This window comes from Thunnus thynnus, chromosome 20 (assembly GCF_963924715.1).
Source record: "Thunnus thynnus chromosome 20, fThuThy2.1, whole genome shotgun sequence".
NCBI lineage: Eukaryota > Metazoa > Chordata > Actinopteri > Scombriformes > Scombridae > Thunnus > Thunnus thynnus.
In genome coordinates this window covers 13,086,473-13,106,461 of record NC_089536.1, presented here as the reverse complement: position 1 = coordinate 13,106,461, position 19,989 = coordinate 13,086,473, and the positions used below count along the sequence as shown (strand labels likewise).

General features: G+C 37.4%; 1 protein-coding gene across 2 annotated transcripts in view; it reads right to left on the bottom strand.

Moving 5' to 3' along the window:
* LOC137172174 (zinc finger protein 385C-like) overlaps positions 1-15,309 on the bottom strand; it is a 78,219-nt gene extending 62,910 nt beyond the window's left edge. Inside the window, exon 1 of one of the 2 annotated variants that reach the window (XM_067576464.1) lies at positions 14,982-15,309. In XM_067576464.1, coding sequence (XP_067432565.1) covers positions 14,982-15,024 — 43 coding nt within the window. In that variant the 5' untranslated portion in view covers positions 15,025-15,309. The remainder of the gene's footprint in view (positions 1-14,981) is intronic. The other variant, XM_067576462.1, reaches the window with a different exon arrangement.
* Between the last annotated feature and the right edge of the window lie 4,680 nt (positions 15,310-19,989).

Below are 19,989 nucleotides of genomic sequence, written 5' to 3'. Positions count from 1 at the left end.
AACCCTAACTCCAACTATATATACCTTGTTTATAAATAGTTGTTCAACTTTTAACTTAGACATACAACTTCTAGATTCTCCAAACACCAGATGCGAAATGTCTATTTTGAACAATCGAGGTAGTAGGTTGTTGGGTCCATTATTAGTTTTAATCATTTAAACCCTGAAAATAACTTTGGATACAGACTTGCCAATAAAAACAACTCCGGTAGCTATTTGTGGAATTTCAGCTGAGGACTATTCAACTCTCTTGGCACTGATACATGGGTGTGAACACGTGTTTACATTTGGAGAGGACCGCAGGGCAGAGCAAGGTTACGACACTTGCTCCCTTTGGGCTTCGCGCTCCTGACAGCTCTCAGAACAGTAACTGCATGACACTGATAACACAGGCTGAAGCAGGGACACGTGGCATCTCAGTCACGGAGACATGCACCTTATCTCCATCTGTCTCAGTCTTTCTGTCTTCCTCTTTAAGTGCATTTTTAGTTTCTGCTCCCAAGTTATTTTCTCACTGTTTTCTAGAGCTTCCGCAAAATGCTAAGTATGTTTATGCTAACTGATGGCGTGCCAAGAGGAAAATCCCTCCATTTGATGGAGAAACATATGCTTTCCATGTGGAGTGATAGCAGGAGGTGGGAGGAGGGACGCCTGGAGCTTTGGATGACTAATGAGGATGACTAAGAGATGAGTTCAGGGTGGTTTTCCGTGTCATTTGTCTAGCCTATGTCTAGTCTATCAGTTGATAAATATACATTGTGTAGAGTTGGTGGTGAAGCTCCTGTCAAACGATTTCTGGCTCTTTATAGGGATGGCATCGAGTGAGCAAAGACCAAGTGATAGGAGATATTTGAAATGTATGATTGTTCACAACATATGCACCAAAGTTATTTCTCCCAGACTGAGGAAGGAGCCTGAAAACCAATAAACTGCACAAATGCCTTCACATCATCATAATATAGGGGCAATCAGCTTATCAGTCAAAACAACCACCACATGAGAAGAAAGGAAATATTTAGCATAATAAACAAAAAATTTGATTGTGTGGGTTCAATATACAGTCAGGAATATATTCACACACATACCCATTTAAAGTAAAGTACATTTAAAGCTAATAAAACAAGAGATAAGCATAAGTAATGCATAAGTATAAGTAATGCAATCAACCATATAGCACATGAATTTCAGACACACTAATACAGCTGATGAAAAAGTATACTGCAGTCACTGCAAGTCACTACAGGTTTTACTTGCATCTATTTTAGGCATCTATTTTCACATTTGTCCAGATTCATGCAAATATCAAATACATTTGATATTAAAATTGGGGGTTTTCACTGTGGAGTTATTCATCTATTCTACTTTATTGGTTAATGAGATAACTAGCTAAAGCTTAAGACTCTTTTAAGCCGGTTATTAAATTTTAATCTACACCGTCCAGCCTATCAGAGTTGAGAATTCTCAATGGCCATGTTTTAATGACTGTTAATGGATTGACTGTCTGTGTTACTGATTAACTCACTGCAACGACCTTGGTTACAAAACGATTGTGCGTTTGTTTAGCGTGCATTCCCCAGAGATGCAAAATGATGCACTTTATTTCACTGCATGAAACCACTAAGTGGTCAAAAGAGAAGTGTACACAGGTTTAGCACTCAGTGAAAACTCTGCTTTGACATTGTGTTCACTCTTCTATTAACCTTCATTGGACAATGTTACTATTGTTTCGATGTGATCACCTCCCAGTGTGATTTCCCAGTGGATGCTCATCATACTGCTTTGGATGAGGAAGGTAGTTTGGTTATACTATAAAAGCTGTAGGTGTTATAATGTTGATTTTTTTGGGATATTTGCACTGGTAAATTATCTAACCAAAGACTTTAGATTAAATTACTTTTCACTTAAACAAGAATTGTTAAGGTATCTAATCACATGGTGAAGAAATTCAATGGTGTTTTACAGACAGATGACTGCAGATAAGATGACTGCTTGTTCTCGCTCCAATTCCCTTAATCATCCATCCTGAGTTCTTATCTGTGCTGACTCGTATTGGAAACCTGACAGGCTAAATTGGATTGACTTTTAATTAGCTTCACTCCCTAGGTAAATTGGGTTTAATTGCCTGAATTATCTCGCAGGCTCCTTTAGGTGGTAGGGCAACACGAAGCACCTGGATAGCTTTTCCAACAAATAAACCAGTCAGTGAAGTCAGTTTGAATCAGTTCTTATCAGCCTGTAACAGATAATAATTACAGTCTGTTCATGCTAACAAGTATTACCTGAAATCTTTATTTTTAAATAATACAAGCATTATGTGATACCATTCATGGCCTGAGTAGTTTTGGTGTTTAATGTTTAATTGTAATAATAATTGTAGTAGTACAAGCTACATCAGGGATACATCTTTAAAATTACTCGCTTGGCTAACGAGGCCTTGAGCTCATGTCTAAGAGAAATGAAAAGATAATTCTGGTGATAAATATTTACAATCTTTACTTAAACCTGTAACTGACATTATTATCACCATTTAAGTTGACATGGTGAACTTGTTCAAAAACACATCTAGCAGCTAAGGAGCAAAATTAGCATAAATTTGAAGTTGCGTCTCCGGCCACCTGTAAAAGGTCCAATATTCACTCTACTTCTGGCCCTGTTTTGCCCTTCAACTACTGACGACAAATCTCTCTTTACCAGCTAGTCGCTAATATTATCTGTCTGATGTTTGGCACTGGACAAGAAGCTTACAGCGTTTTTTTTTTTTTTTCCGACCACAGCTGTCTGTAGCCAAAAATGATACTACAAGAGTAGTGGGAGTAAACCAAAACAGTACAGTTGCAAACTACAAAACCAAAACACTGAGCTGAAAGACGCTGAAAAGAGTTGGGTGATAACTAATGGCTTCATCACGACCAGCAATCTCCGCTATACATAAGTAGTCATTCATCGTTAATATAAAATTATTGATTTAAGCCGATTCAAAGAACATTGACAACATGGAATTTGCCTCTATTTCCTCTTCTTCACTTTCCCCACAAAGTTAATTAAATATCAAATATGGCATTATAAAGAAACTCCAAACTAATGTCCCACCTGCACTCTTGTAGTGCTTCAGTAGTTGTGGTACTTGATTTTACAACTGTTTGATGTCTGTCTTTAATTATAATGTCCTTTGTTTTTGTTTTACACAAGAAATTTCCAAAGGATAATAAACTAAACTGATTAACTAACCTTTACATCGCTCTGTCTGGAAAATTCACAAGTACAGTTCCCCAACCTGCACTGTACTATGCAAAAATATAAAGTTGTAGTATATTCCAGTTGCCGATGGCCGGTGTTCATCTTTCTCCTGAGTCAAATGCTCCACAGTTAATTGAATTTCCATACTAACAGACAAACATTTCTTGTAGATTTCCTGCTTTTACACAAAGCATTTTCTCTACTATAAAGAGGTAACCGGAAAATGATAAATGTCACTAAAAAACATTCTCAGTAAGGGCTTTATAAAACAGTTTGTTATTGAAATGAGAATGATATCTTGAAATAAAATTGAGAAAGTTATTTTTGTAAGATGGTTATAACTGGTTATTGTACATAATAGTCCAGAGCCTTCACCATGTGATTCAGCTATGATTGAAACAGACAGCCATGCAATAATGGCTCCATCAATTAACGACCATTTAATTTGGCCTGCATGACTAGTCTTTTGTGTTCAGTGGTAATGGCTATTATAGGGGACTATAACCCACCATTTAACGGACGAACAAAGAGCAGAATTATTTTAGAATAAGAGACTGCATGACAAATCAGGTGCGAAGAAAAGCTATTTGATCCAAAGAAAACCAGAGAGGGCAGAAATAGCTTCAAAATGGCCAAAGTGCCCCTTTACTGACATCCAATGTCATCAGCTACTGTGTGACTTGCATCTAGTTTTACTGCAGGGCTCTCTGCTGGGTTGGGACACGAATATCGTTTTCTCACTATGTCTGAAGGAAAAAAAAACAACATTTTCTCCTCAAGACCATTATTCAAAGCCTACCTTACCATGTCATGTACAGATACTGTAGATGAGGTTGTCTTAAAAGCAAGTGTGCAAACTCTCTTTTTGTAAAACTTCAGCATTAATTAGCTTTTTAAAACAAGAAAACATTGGCTGTTGTTTTGGGTGATGTCTACTCCTCCTCCTCTGATGATTATTATACTTATACACTGCAGGAACACACACACACACACATGCAGCACATGTATATACTGTATATTGTCCCCTCTGGACATAATAATATGCAGTGGGAGAGAGATATTCAGAGCAGGAAAAACTAATTTGCTGCAAAATAGTGTCAAGGTGCCCCCTCCATTTAATACATCTGTAGGAGGTTCAACTCTTTGCACTCGTAATTGCAGTTTTGCTGTTAAGACCTGGAGGAATGCGTGGGACATCACTATCATCACTGGATAATAGATGTCATTGATGGTTTTATGCTGATACCAAACTACTGAAAACAAGCAAAAGCTAAAGGTATGGTTCTCTGACATTGAAAGTGTTCTGCTCACTTTAAAATTGGAAATAATATTAGTGGTATTTAATTTTGTATAATGTTAGTAAAATGTGCAGTTTGTATGTTTACATGTGATCAGGTTTTTTGGAATATCCCAGTTATGTGTTGCACATGTAAACACCTTATTCTGGTTTTAGGAAACCTGAATATGTTAGTCTGAGTACTCTGATAAAAATCAGGATACTGTAGCATTTAAACACCTTATCCAGGTTTCTAAACATTCTCTGTTTGTGGAGAAATAACAGGGAGAGACTGGATACTGTTAAAATCATGTAAACAGGGATATGAATATTGAAGTTTCTCATGTTCCATGTAAACACCTAATCTAGAATATGATCAAACCCAGGAAGACTCAAAACCAGGATACTTTTGTGCATGTAAATGCACTCATTGTGAAGATGCCTAAAGCATCGAGGGTTCCCCCAGGACATTGTTTAGCTGAGGTGATGAGCCAAATATCCGGCATTTGTTGTGTATAATAGTACATCTTATCTCTTCCCCAGGTTAATGTTTTATTCCATAAAAGTATATAACTTTTTTATATTAGTGGAGGTGGTCTAAATTTCAAGTGAGATGAGTCAACTCTGCTATGAAACACTGAGGGAATCCCTGATGTCTGACAACTTTAAAGTCAAAATAATTATCTTAGATGGAGAATTAAGTAAAATCATATGCTAGTGGACATATGCTTTTTGAGATCTTCTGTCATTAATATAGTGTTATAATGTTGGATGTCTGTGTCAAATATAGTCAAAATTCCAAAAAAATGAGGTGAAAGCATGTAAAAATGCTCCCTGCAAGTCAAAAGCCAGGGCTTCAGCCTGCTCTCACGCTTCGTTTGCAAAATTACCTCTACTCCCCCAACAAACTGACATCAGATTGTTCACCCTTACCCACAAACGCCCATCCGTTCCGTAGTTTTTGCTGCTACGGTTCACGTTGTACATTTACATTTTTCAGATTGGATTTTGGCTTCAACATGTACGGATGTATTTGGGAAGTTGATATTTTGAGTAAATAATGCCTCTGGAGCTGCCAGAAGTCTGTTGAGGAGCAACTTCAGGAAACAAACCAATCAGAACAGAGTGGGCTCATTGGGAGGGGCACCTTAAAGAGACAGGAGCTAAAACGGCCTGTTTCAGACAGAGGCTGAACTGAGGGGCTGTATAAAAGGACAGTATAAGATAAATAAGCAGTTTTTCGAACTGTAAATCATAAAACACACACACATATGTGTGTGTGCCATACACATATATATACACTACACACAAGCACTAAAAGAGACATCTTCACACTGCTGCCTGCTGTGTTGAATCTGTACCTGCAATGCAGTCACAGGGGAATAGAGAGGTAATGTAGCGTACCAAAATTCAACTTCCCACACAGCCCTCAAGGTGTCTGTCCAGCCCTCCGTCCATATGACTATCAGTGCTGATGCAATACATACATCATGCCAGTGTGGGTGTCCACATATAACCCAACAAAAAGCTTTTTTCAGAGCAGTATTTATAAATGTGTGTGTGTGTTTATTCAGTGTGATTCAGTGTTTAATGCATGTGGAAGAAACACTCACTAACCCACAGCATTTCGGAAAATTACTCTGGCATTTGAGAAGCAACTTCATGGTTACTTTCAAAAAAAGAGAGTGGAGGACGTAGAAAAAGACTCACTCCTGTATTCTTTAACACCCAGTGCATTGATATTGCGTGACACAATGACACAGTAGCTTGTAGTGTGTGTGTGACTGAAAAAAGAGAGACGGATTGTGTGTGTTATGTTCATGTTATATCAAAGTCTCTTTCCTAACAGCCAGTATTTATGTTCTTTTATCTCCAGGTAGATTCAGATTACTTCACATGAGTCCAGCAGCTAACAAAAATGCTTTTAATATTTTGAAGCTGCTGATCCAGCCTCAGGGAAGAAGATTCATTTTGTCAGTGTAGTGATGTACGAGCTGTGAAAACTACTTACTGTGGGTGTAACCAAACAGTTAACCATAACCAGAAAGCCTGTCGGTCTCCAGTTTTCAGTTTATTACAGCCTGGTATTGACCAGCTTTTGCTGTCATTACGTGTCCTCTATTGATCCTTGTGGGCATTTTGACATTTTCGCAGTGCCTTGAAGGATTGTTTTTCAACCATGGGCTCCAGCTGACAGAGGTTTGTCGGGGAGGGGGGTGGCTTTGCCCTGTCTTTGCTTCTAAGCAGCCAAATAAAGATCACAGTTATCAGTCCAGAGGCAGGTTTAAGCTGCCACTGTGTGAAGGAGACTGTCATCTGACTTGTAATGACACATCCCGAGAGCCATTACATCTTTGATGGGAGACTTAAGCAGAAATCCATTTCAGTGTGTCTGAGGTGAGGCAGCCTGAGAGGGAAAGGTTTGGGAAAGAGCAATCTGTTGTTGAGTCTGTTGTGATAAGGGGCTGCACATGCAATTTACCTTGGAAGCCTTCTTTGAAGATGGTTTGTAATTTTACTGACAGTCCATTTAAAATTATTACTGCAGCTACATACAGGATTTTTGTTTGCCAGATTAGTCATGGAGAATAAAGACAGAAGTGTTTTTTTCTATAGTAATCATATGCTGTTGTGTCATTTTTGCCACACTACTATCATCTGCAGAGGAATTGTGTGTTAACAAAACAGGCAGGAGGTGCAACCATAAAAGCCAGGGCAGAAAATGGCTGCTATGAGTCACTCTGGTGGATGCACGACCACGCTACTCGGGTACTCTTTGACAATTTTGATTATGTTTACTCACTTATCTCTTGCTTTCTCCAATTATTTCTGTTGTTCTACTATTCTAATGAAAAAGAATAAAAAACAAATGGATAATCCAGAGACCATGCTTTAAATTAATTTTTTCATTATCATGTTCGTAATGTTCAATTAAGCAATTAGACATTCAACAAAATATTTGCTATTCACTCAAATTATTTTTCATGCAAAACCTCAGTTTGCAGTTTCTCCAATATGGGGATTTGCTGCTTTTCTGTGTTTCACATCATTGTAAACTGAATATCTTTGGTTTTTGGACCATTAGTTGGAAAAAATGAGGAATCCGAAGACCTTGGACTCTGGAAAACTGTGGTTGGTATTTTTCACAATTTTGGGATGTGGTAGAGATGAATGAAAAATGAAAAATAATGATAATGAAAATAATCGTTAGTTGGGTCCCTAGTCCAGCTGAAGTTTATCCAACTCATTTCGAGAAGATCTCATAGTCCTAAATAAAGAAATCCCTGAACAATCCTTAATTTAAAGTTTTACAACACGTAAAACATCACACATCTGGTTTCCACCTGAAAATGACATTAAATGAGTGGTAATGACGATCTAAAGTCAAATTACAAATGAAACCTGTGATACATCCAACAGACTGGGGTTACCATGGTGAGAGGAGTGTCTAAACCTGTGTTCTGCTCAATGGACCGATGCTATTCACGGACCGCCCTGACTGATTTAAGACCTGTGGTCCTGGGTGTCACAGAGCAGGTGGCACACTCCGCCTGTACATTTCAGAGGCAGGAAAATCACCCTGCTATGAACAATATCTGTAGAAAAGCAATTTATTGGAAATGATGTAATACCTCACACATGATGAAGTATGTCTGATGCATTGCTGCTGTTCAAACATCACCCTGAATGTAGTCCGTCCTCTGGAAAACCAAACGGTCACACAGCTGACAGTGAAAAATACCTACATAAGATATCCTGAGTGAGACGGAGCTTATTTCAATGTTACTTTCTGAAGCAGACGAGCAGCTACAAACTCACAAGGTTTTGTGAAAAACTGGTTTAAACAATGAGGGAAAGTGATGAGCAATGACAGGTTGATATCACATTTTTTTACTAAAAACTGTTCTTATTAAAGTGCAAAGTATTTGTTGTTGGTGTTGTCATAAACAATAAAGAATAACCAATGATACAATTTAGACAAATTTCCGATCCAACATATTTTAAGATTGTGACAGAGACCGTGATGAAACTGTGATTATATCACATTGTTTTGTAAACAAGAAATTACAGAATGTGCTTTCTGAGGCCTCCCCGGTTTTTAGGGTTGTAAATATTGTATTTTGTTTATCTACAGAACAAAGGTGAATCCACAGGTGCCAGAAACTAACAGTCTAAAAAGATTTAGCAGGCTGCCTGTGAACGAGCCATACAACTATTAACATACCTGCAGTAATTTTAGTGAAAAATAAAATGGGTTCATTACCACCTTAAAAATAAAGAACTGTCTCTCCTACACCTTCAAAATGGGTAATTTACATAAATTAATGTCTTATGTTGCCTATTTAAAATGATGCATTTTTCTTGTGCATTTGAAATGACAACTGAAGCATGAAATGTGTTATAGATGATTATATTTCTGTGTTTTTAAGGCAGTATGAGACACATGCCAGAGGACCTGTATAGAAACTATAATTTTACTCAGCATATGTGACCTGTAACCTGCGTGTACTCTACTCTCTGTAATTTGCATTATTCAGGATGTAAAGAAAAGGTTAGCAGAGAGACAAAATAAAGAGGTTATGTTTGACAGCCTACTGATTCAATATGGCAACGTTATACAGCAGCAAGTATTGTAATATTTCAAAAGAGCAGTTTTAATTCCAAACATTACTTTCAATAAATCATTATTAAAAGACCTGTATAATAATGTTACAATAGAGGAACTTATCTGCTTACATCAAGTGACATTTTAGTAATATTAACACATTAAATTTGATCTTATAAACTCTTTTATGTCATTTAGAATTTTATTATAATGTTGGAAACATTTTTAATTGTGGTAATGATAATATACTTCTGTTGTAGCAACTCAGTGATTTATGGTATTTTCTGTGGTGGATTTGGAATATTATTATTTTTGGACAGTTTGATTTGTGTGTATTCTCTTATTATAAGTGCTTTATATTTTGCAAACAGTAGCACTTCAAATAAAGACAGAGCGATTTCTGTCATAGGCGGCAATCAGAGCTGCAACGATTAGTTGATAAATCGATTGTTGATCCATTGAGTTGCCAAATATTAGATTAAAGGACCAGTGTGTAGGATTTAGTGGCATATAGCAGTGAGGTTGCAGATTGGAATCAACTGAATACCCTTCACCCTCCCCTTCCAAGTGTGTAGGAGAACCTACCTAGGGCATTTCTTGAAAAATGCGAAAGGCCCTCTCTAGAGCCAGTGTCTGGTCTCTGATTCTAGCTTCTCAAACATTAATATTGGTAAACATATGGTTTCTTCAGTCTTCTATGACAGTAAATTGAATATTTTTGGGTTGTGGACAAAACAAGACAATTAAAGATGTCATCTTGGGCTTTTGGGAAACAGTGATCAACATTTTTCACCATTTTCTGACATTTAATGGACCAAACAACTAATTGATTAATCGAGAAAATAATCAACAGATGAATCAATAATGAATATAATCAGTAGTTGCTGCCCTAGCGGCAATGCATTAGTCAAATTTGAATAGTTTCAGTGGAATATTCACAAAGGAAACAAACACACACATCAGTAATGCACCACAACATGTCGGCTATACTCCATAGTGCAGGGAGGTCTTAATAAGATATCTTCATAGTGTTTGAGAAAACACCACTGTAATTATTGGCCATTGTGGCAATTTACTGCCCTGACACTAAAGGCTTGAGAGAGATGAATCTCATAGAAAAAATCTCTGCTGACAAAATGTAATATTCCTCACACATCAACAAAAAGTGTTTTGCGGGTGATTGTTCAATCCTTGGTGGACTTTATCAGCAGGAGCCATGAGTCTATAGACAGTGAAAGGCTGGAGCTCAAGCTGCTCCCATCCCAATCTCGTTCCACATGATTATTCTCAATTTCACAGATGACGGTTTTTACTGAGACAGACGGCGGCAGCCAAATGCCAAAGTACAGAGGAGAGCACTCTGAGGTGGGAGAGAAAGTTACAGAGGGAGCAAAAGATAGGCTGACCACTCAGCTTCATCACCAATATTTGGGATAGAAGTAATCTGTGAGTGTGACCTATTGCCAGATGCAGGATCATGAGGGATGAGGGGCGCTGCTAGATCTTGGGTCTGACAATGCAGACCGGCCATATGTGAACCTGAAGAACTGAAGGAAAACGCACACTATCGCAGACGTGTGAGGTTCTGGCCCTGCGGGTAGACATCAGAGAGAGGACACACTCTTAATTCACTAATAATTTATTTTCATTATCTATTATTCTGCTGATTATTTTCCTGACTATTAATCTTTTAATATATAAAACAAAAGATTCTCCAATGTTTGTCTGTTTTGTTCGACCAGCAGTCCAAAACCCAAAGATTCAATTTACAATCATAAAAGACAAAGAAACCAGCAAATCTTCACATTGGAGAAGCTGGAAACCATCACATATAAAGTGACTTCGGTGGTTAATCGAGTGTAAAATAGTTGCTTTTTTTTTTTTTTTTTGTCTGAGTCAGAATCAGAAACACGTTTGTTGCCAAGTAGGTTTGCACTTACAAGAAATTGCATTGGTGTTGTGGTGCATAACAATCAAAATAGAGAAATTACAAAAACCACAAAAGTCAAGTAACCATAAATAATATAAAATAGAAATCTGTGATATAAAATTTGTAAAATACAGTGAAAATAGCTGTTACAGAGGTTAAAATGAAGAGAATTGTTGAAATGAAGAGAAATGTTGATTGACTACTGAATTAATCCACTAATCTTTGCAGCTCTACATAACTCCAAAACAATCTTTTTTATTTTGAATTCTGGAAACATTTAAACTCAGACCATCCCTGAGACATAACACCTCTACGAGCCAAATACACACTAAATTAAATATTTGCTCAAAACCACGTTTCACCAGATCGGCACCATGTAAGCTACAATTCCCAACATGTGATCATTTCCTCTCACTTATCTTGACACGTTTCACTAATCAAAACAAATGCAATACTTGCGACCCATGCATATGCAAAATGTATCTGCAATCTGTGAGCATATAAATGCTGCCACTATTTGCGCCCTGAGCAATACTCGCAAATCCTTTCGTGAAATGGGCCACTGAACCCCAGTAAATATTGAAGTATAGGTTTAAATTTTTCAAGTCTATCTTAATACAAATGTTTACATACCCATATTTACATGGAAAGGGTTATTGGTCGCTGTAATTGTTCCTCCTGTTGACAGATTCCATCTTGTCAATGTAAGGGATGGGAGATGAAATCCACTGTCCTCGTTTCACGCATAAATGAAAGTTAAAGCTAATTTGAAGCTTCAGCAGTCTCAGTTAGACAAATCCAGAGGGTATATTCCACAGTTACAGTCTTTTTACTACCAAATTCCCTCTTTGTGTTACTATCCCTCCACTATAGCAAAGTAAGAAAAACGCTGTCCATGGAAGCACAAAGAGGGAATTTAAAAAGACTTTAAAGATCCTGCCGCCTGCTGAAGCTTCATATTAACTTCAGCTGAACTTTAAAATCCATTTTTGCACAGGCCTGTGGATTTTGTCCCACATCTCTTGCACTGAAATTGCTTCAGGAGGGGATTCCTTTGTGGACAGCAGAAACAATTACAGCGACCAATAACCCTTTCAGTGAACATACGAGCACGTCAGTATCTTTTAAACAATGGATAGCGAACAGGTGCAGTGCAGTAAGAAAGCAAAATGAAATATAGCTCGGCTTATTTTCTCCAGTGCTTTGTCCACTAAGCACTGGATGTCCTTGCTCCACCATACGTTAAAAGCTATAAGCCACCCAAACCTCTCAGGTTATCCAGCATTGATCTGCAACTAACGATTATTTTCATTTTTTCACGATCAATCAATTAATCATTTTGTCCATAAAATGTCAGACAATGGTGAAAAATGCCTGTCACAATTTCCCAGAGTCAAAGGTTATGTCTTGTTTTGTCCAACCAACAGTTGAGAACCCAAAATCATATTCACTTCATGGTCATGTGTGACAAAGACAAGCATTAAATCATCACATTTGAGGAGCTGAAACCAGCAAATATTTGGCATTTTTGCTTTAAAAATGTCTGAAACGATTATTCGATTAACAAAATAGTTGCAGTTTCTGTCAATCAACCACTCAATTAATCAACTCATCTTTGCAGCTCTACATGGACAATCCCAAATCTTTTTGTTTTATATTTTTATACTTCTAGTCACCAAATTGTCTTTTTGAGGCCTTGAGACTATCGCTCATAACCTCAAAACGATTAATTTCCAAAGAATGAGTAACGTATGCTTTTTATTTGCCTGCTGTGAGCAAGCTGTTATCAGTCTGTTTACTTAACATTTTAATGTAAAATACGTTCTACAAAAATTACAGTCGGTTTATTTTGTGCATGAAATATGTTTTACGAATAGTCAGCATTGTCTTGTGTTATGAAGCAAGTCTTCATGCTGCTTGGAGAGTGTGAGTCTGGCCCAGCTGTGCACACACACTAAGACCCAGCAGAATCACACAAGGTACTAAAAAAACTCCAAACTCTCCCAGCGTCACACAGGAGGAGTGCTGGTGAAAATTACAGCATCACTCTGGGGAGTGGGCAGTAGGAGGCGCGGGATTTGATGAATCAAGGACCTTTTGTTCACAGTGAAAATGACTGCTTGCATGCAGTTGGAAAGAACATCTCTTCAGAGGTGCGGCAGTGCTTGGCAGACAGGCGGGCGTCATTTGGAGCCATTTAGGTTTGAAGCTGACGCAGGAGGAGGAAGGAGGAGAGCAAGGTCATTTAAAGAGGATGCAGAAGATGATGATGTGGCCAGTGCTGGCTGTTTAAGTGGGTCTACTCTGCTTGAATTGAGTAGCAGCTGAGTATGCCATGGCAACACTCACAGTGATGACAGTGTAAGACATATATGGGAAGATATACAGACTGAAGTGAAATACGACAAGCAATACTGACACATAAGATGTAAACACACTGAATGATGTGGGTGAATATCTACATGTGTATACTGAACCATAGAGCTGACACACTTGATTGAATAAACCATAAACTGATTAAGAAATCAATAGATTAGTTATTTTTGGAGCAGAAATGTCAAAAATTAACTCGTTCCAACTTCTCAGATGTTAATATTTGTTACTTATTAGTCTTATATAATAGTAAACTGAACATATTTGGATTTTGGACTGCTGGTCTGAAAAAAAACAAGCAATTTGAAGATGTCAACCTGGGTTTTAGGAAATTATGTTGGAAATATCTTACTATTTTCTGACATTTTACAGCCCAAACAATACATTTATTAATCTAGAAAATAATTGGAAAATGAAATGATCACTAGTGTACAACATTAATCACTGAGTTCACTTTTTTCCTTCTTGGAAGGGCAAAGTCACACATCTGATGAGATCTTAAAGAAGCCAAAATGACCTCACGTTACAAGAAAAGGAGAATTATTGAAAACAGACCGGTAGCTGGTACGGCAGAGAGCTATTTGTCAAAGGGACGCTTGATGAAAAATTCAGCAGTGTTTTTTTTATACCTACAGTTACCTGCTAAAGTTATCTCTTCCTCTCTGAGGCTGACATACATAAACATCTGCACACATGCGCAAACACACTTACATAAAGGGCTACAGTGTTTAAAATGAGTGCACAGGAACACAAACAGGCAGTCACACCTTGACTGAGGGGTTTGCAGGCAGTGCCAACATCCTTGAAGTCCAAGGACAAAATAATTACTCCATTCATTAACCCAGTTAGCCACCTTTACACCTTTAAACTCCATCAACAGGACTTCAGCCAAAGAAATGATTTCTTAACAAATATGAGTGAGGCAGAAAAAACAGCGAACAACTTGACCTTTGTGTCTCTACAAACACTTTGCATAAGTCCTTTTACTAAAAGTTTCCTCTTATCAAAAGTATTTATACTGGAGACAAGAGCAGTTAAAAGCTACCTATATATAAATATACATACATACATATATATATATATATATATATATATATATGTATGTGTATATATATATATATATATATAGCCTATATAAAGCATCCTGGCACACAGTTTCCCAGTTTCCCAAGCATTTACAGCAGTTTGGTTCAAGGTCTGTTTGTTTAAGTATCCGCAATAAACATAGCCATTATTCAAAAAGTATGACATCACAAACATAGGTAGGCTATATTGAGGAATTTATGTTGAAATATGAAAGAAAAATAAGTACAGAGCTACAGAAAGTCGTCCTTACAGGATTTATGAAGAATACTGTCGTTATTTTTTGTGGGTTTGTGACAGTTTTAGCCAAAACAACTGCATTTTCACCTCATAGCAAAGACACATAAAGGCTATTATAGAAACATTTAGTCGACAGGCAGCAGTCTGCAATAGTGTCAAAATGACACGCGGACACAAAAACAAAGAAACAGCTTCGACATGTGGAAGTAACATTTAAAGTAAAAACGTTTATCTACCTGTGTAAGACGGTTTCACAGCTCCTCCGTTGTTGCTGTCCATTTCCAGCTGTCACAGATTACAGCGCGCGCTCAGCTGCAGGCGTTTCAGTCCCGCGAGCGAGTCAAGAAAAGATAACCACGCGGATAATGTGCGCGCGCTGTGCCACCGCCGCCTGCGCGACAGAGATACCAAATCATTGCGCGCGAGGAGGAGAGAAAAGGAAAGGACAAATGAAATCAGTCGGTGTTAAAAAAAAAAAAAAAGAAAAACACAGAGCTGAAGCAACATTAGCTCTAAATGTTTGAAATGTGTAAATCCAAAATGTACCTAAAACAACATAACTTTTTTTTTAGTGCCACACGAAGATTGTCTGTGGCTGCAGTTGAGTCACAACAATGATATGAATGTAAATGATAATACAGCATTTTCAATGGTAGCCTATTAAAGGTAAGTTTCCCTCCCAAATACATTTCACTTTCTATACTCTAAATAAATGTTGATTCAGTGTTTTATGTCCTTCGTGTAGCTACTCAGTGTGAGTCATGCAGTAGGATAACAGTATGAGACTTTACAGGTTCCCATTACAGCCCAACCAAACTGGATATTTGAGGCTGATGCAGATATTGATGTTTGAAAGTGAAAAGAAATCCAACAACAATAGCCTGATATTTATTCTTTTAACATAAACACAAACATTTCTAAAAAGGATCCTCTAAATTTAGGCTATATTGAACTCAATTTCAACCTGATATTTTCACATTTCTGTGGGCCAACTGCAATTTCTTGTTACTTATTGCCCAGCTTATATCAAAATATCTGTGATAACCTAATGTCAGCAGATATATCAGCTGTTTTAGTGGCTGGGCTCTACTCAATAGAGTAAGCATATGGTCTTAAAAGGCTACTCTGCTTCCACATAGATGAGGAAACTGCAAGAGCCAGATTTAAAAAGAATGATAAAAATTGAAGCAGCAGAGGCTGAGATATTGAGAATTTTAGTTCCCATGGTTCAAACTCCAAAAACACTAATCCTACATTTCCCATAGTGCAATTGGATCAGGTTCTTTTTCACAACTTCCTCTGATGACAGGTGATAATGACGACAGAAATGTTGGCGTTAACCTGTGTTCTTGTATATTCTTTTGCATTGTTCCCTGTCTTTAGTCCATGTTCTTTATGTATTTATTATTATTATTATTATTATTATGGGCTGCTGTCTGTAAACCAAATTACCCCTTGGGGACATTAAAGCTTCACTCTACTGATAAAAGCCCACATCTATCAAATTCCACTCCTCCAGTCTGTAACGCAAGCTTTCTGTTATAAATTTGTCTCCAAGGCCGAGCTGAGATAACTAATTTCTCATTTCTCTTTAGAAGGCTTCCTCAAGAGCCACTGAAGACAATATGCACACACTAAAAAATCACTGGGTCTACATTTTACCCAGTTTGGATCAATATAGCATCAACGCCATACCAGTCTGTTACTTTGAACCAGTGTTACACACAACTAGCTCAAGTTTTAGCTGAATTAGCGCAACTTTATTGTACAAAACAATGTGCATACAACATTCAAAAGATACACAAGTTATTAACAATCAATAACAAACCGTGACATGTAAGTTCAAAAAGGGTAGAGTAGATTATAATAAGCTTTAGTTTGGGTAAATAACCCAACAGTAAAATAAAAATCTAAGTAATTAATCCAGTATTGTGTGGGTGCTATATTGACCCAAACTGGGTAAAATTTGAACCCAGTGATTTTTTAGTGGGTAACTTTCTGTCAGCTCCCTGTAACATGTAAACAGAAAATATACGTAATATTTGACATTCATCTGTAATAACACTATTTATTCATTGATATTGTGTGTGGGAAATCACAGTATTTTACCTCACTCTTTCATGTATAACAGCATTCAATCTCATTCAGAAAATACTTTACTTTCCTAACTGATTGTACATTTTGAATCAGATATTAAACGATGTGACAAAGAAATACTTAACCGTGCATTTCATGAGTAAAATCCGTGGAATACCTCTTTAAAATTGACTTCTGTTGTCATAAGACTGATGTAGTTGTGCTATTATTTGTTTATTTTGACCAGTGAAAGTCTAAATTTTTGCATGACCTCACTTATAATCTTTACAAAACACCTGCTGGCATTTTTACGGCCTTGAAACAATGCTAATGTATATCCACAAACAATGCTATTAAAAACCGACTATCGCATAACAGCCACTTGGAGTAAGATAAATTAGTCAAGGGGTCAAAGGAAAATGTTGTATCACTTTGACATGTCGAATCCTCCTCACCTTTAGGTTGTGTTTATGTGCTGGCAAGGTGGGGGGGGGCTATCACCAGCCATCATTCCCCAGTCCCGCCGCCCCTCTAGAGCCCCTCATTAACATTGTTGGGCTGCGTTCAAAAGCAGATGCCTGCAGATGAATTTGGGAGTACAGTGACACAGGCACATGCCGGTATGTGCTGCAGCCAACCTGGTGGTGTGCGTTTGGGTCAGCTGTCAGCTGGACGGTGATGGATGCATAGTGGAAACATACTTGGATTTTGAGCTATGTCCTTCTCATTGAAGTCCTTTTGGCACTCTGCTTGACCCCGCCAAAAGGCAGCCGCCCTAAAAATAAAAGGTGCACATGGGCTTGTATGTACACACAAGCAGAGGCAAGGGTGTAAGATATCAGCTCATCATCAAGAGCACTCGATGTGTCTGCTTGTGTGCGGATAGAAAAGACAAACAATGGCTACACACAGATACACACAAAAGCTAGCTCAAACTGGATACTACCCCCACAATAGCAGAATCAGCCTCCTGTTGTTAAGGCTGGATCAGAATATGTTAGGTAAATCTGGTTGCTCTATTTCCATGCAGCTCAAACCCAATCAACATGTTCCCTGCATCAAAGTTAATGCCGGCACTAGGCTCCATCATCATCTCAAGTGCTCTCATTATAGGACATTTTTATTCCTCTGGTCCGAGAATTATCAAGAACCCCGGCTGCTCTTCAGTCAGACCCCCGCACATTTCAGTTAACCTCGTCACTATGGCAACAAGGTCTTTTTTTAAAAAAAAAAAACTTATTCATTCTGTCTTTTTGACTTCAAAGTTTGATTGAGATGGCACTTGAAGGATGCGAGTGGTTCATTTAAAAAGATGGAGCTCGAATGTGGAGAAGAATAGCACCATTGTGAACGGTGGAGCCAGATAATGACTGCAGTTCACAGGCTGGAACAATGTGAGCCTCAGCGGTAAAGAGTATTTGAGTGTGACGACAATATCCAACTTCTGACTCAATTTGACATACAGTAGGCTTAGTTGCAAGTCCACTATAGCAGCTGCAGCAGTTAGGATTTGCATCTTTTCTTTCCTCAGAAGACACAACTGATTTCTTGGTCTTGGCATGAGTGACATGTGACTAATAGGATTTTAAATACTGGCAAGCAGGTAAAATAATAATTTAGGTCCATCATCAACTTCCAAGCAGTCTATGAATTAACAGTAAGACAGAAAAATGTGACTAATGTCAGGAAATGAAAAGGGCATTTCTCAATAGTTTAGTTTTTTCTCAACTCATCCTTCGATATTTTACCAGAATGTGAAGGAATCAATGAAAGTTTCCAAGAGTTTGATGTCAATTGTTGATCTGATTTCACAAACATATATTTGGGAATAGAACAAGAATCCCTACAATCAATAATCAAATTGGTAAATTATTTAATGCTCAACACCTTGGAAAAATTAAGGTTTATTTTTAAAATCTTGCAACTCAAAACTCTAATTTAAGCTTCACGACATGGCTAAGAGCTGGAGCGTTTTTTCTGTTTGAATAAAAGGTGGATGTAAAATTTGGTACATTAATACTATTTTAATCTGTAATAAAAAATAAAAAAAAAGATTTGCTCTTAATCAATTTACTCCTCTAACCTATTCATGTTTTGGTTCTGATTTTCTTGCTTAAATCAATGAAAATTAATAATGAAAAATGTCAGTTTAAGAGCATTTTGTTTCTGAAATTGATGTACATGAAGCCATAAACACTTTCAACTACACTAAAAAGTAACAGTAAATATATACAGTACATTTTTCAATAGGTCACTGACTTTTTATGTATAATACAAAATGCATGGCATTTATTGCGGATGTAATAATGTGGAAAATTACCAATAAAAAGGGTGAGTTTTAAGAAAGTAAGTTTGCTGTCAACATGTAAAAACATGTCCCATTTACTTTTAATTACAAATGTTATATACATATATAAATACCATATTAGGGGACATTTACTTAAAGACAGTTACTTAAACCGTGACTTTTTATCCACATGACCTTGCCTCCTTTGTATTCTTTTACTTCACAAGTCACAAGTCATCAAGACCAGACATGAGATGTGTCCCAGTGCTCATTTAACATGCATTACTCCACTTCTCCTCGACACTGAGCAATACAAGCTGCCATACATCGCAAGTGGCCATTTACAGAGGGGCAGCATTTGAAAATAGAACACAATCACTCTTACGCACATCTAATAATTGAAGATAAATGATGATGAAAGCTACGCCGATGAAAATAAGACAGATCGCAGTGCATTCTGGGTACGATGTGCTCCTCAAGTGTACATCTTTGTTCAATTTCACCCCCTCTGAGGGTCAGTGTCACTCAAGTTGAGTTTTCTCAGTAATGGAAAGGCGCTCAAGATGGGAATGATTCCCTGAAGAGGAAGTGCAAAAGGGAACACAATGAAAGTTCTGCAATCTGGAAAATCCATTCAGATATCTTAAACATGTTTTGGCTTTGCGAGTCACTAAAACAATTTAGGTATTGTTTGTTTGCGTTTAAGTTTTGAAGAACTTGTTGGGCTTAAAAAAATCATATATAGACTATGACAAAAATGGAAATTCTGAAACAGATGTATAAATATAAGTATATTTTCTTCCTTTGGTCTTTTTATCCGGGGAAGATTGTGAAGCTGCAAATGCCTGAAAAAATCTCCCGCTCCAGGGGAAAAAAATCAA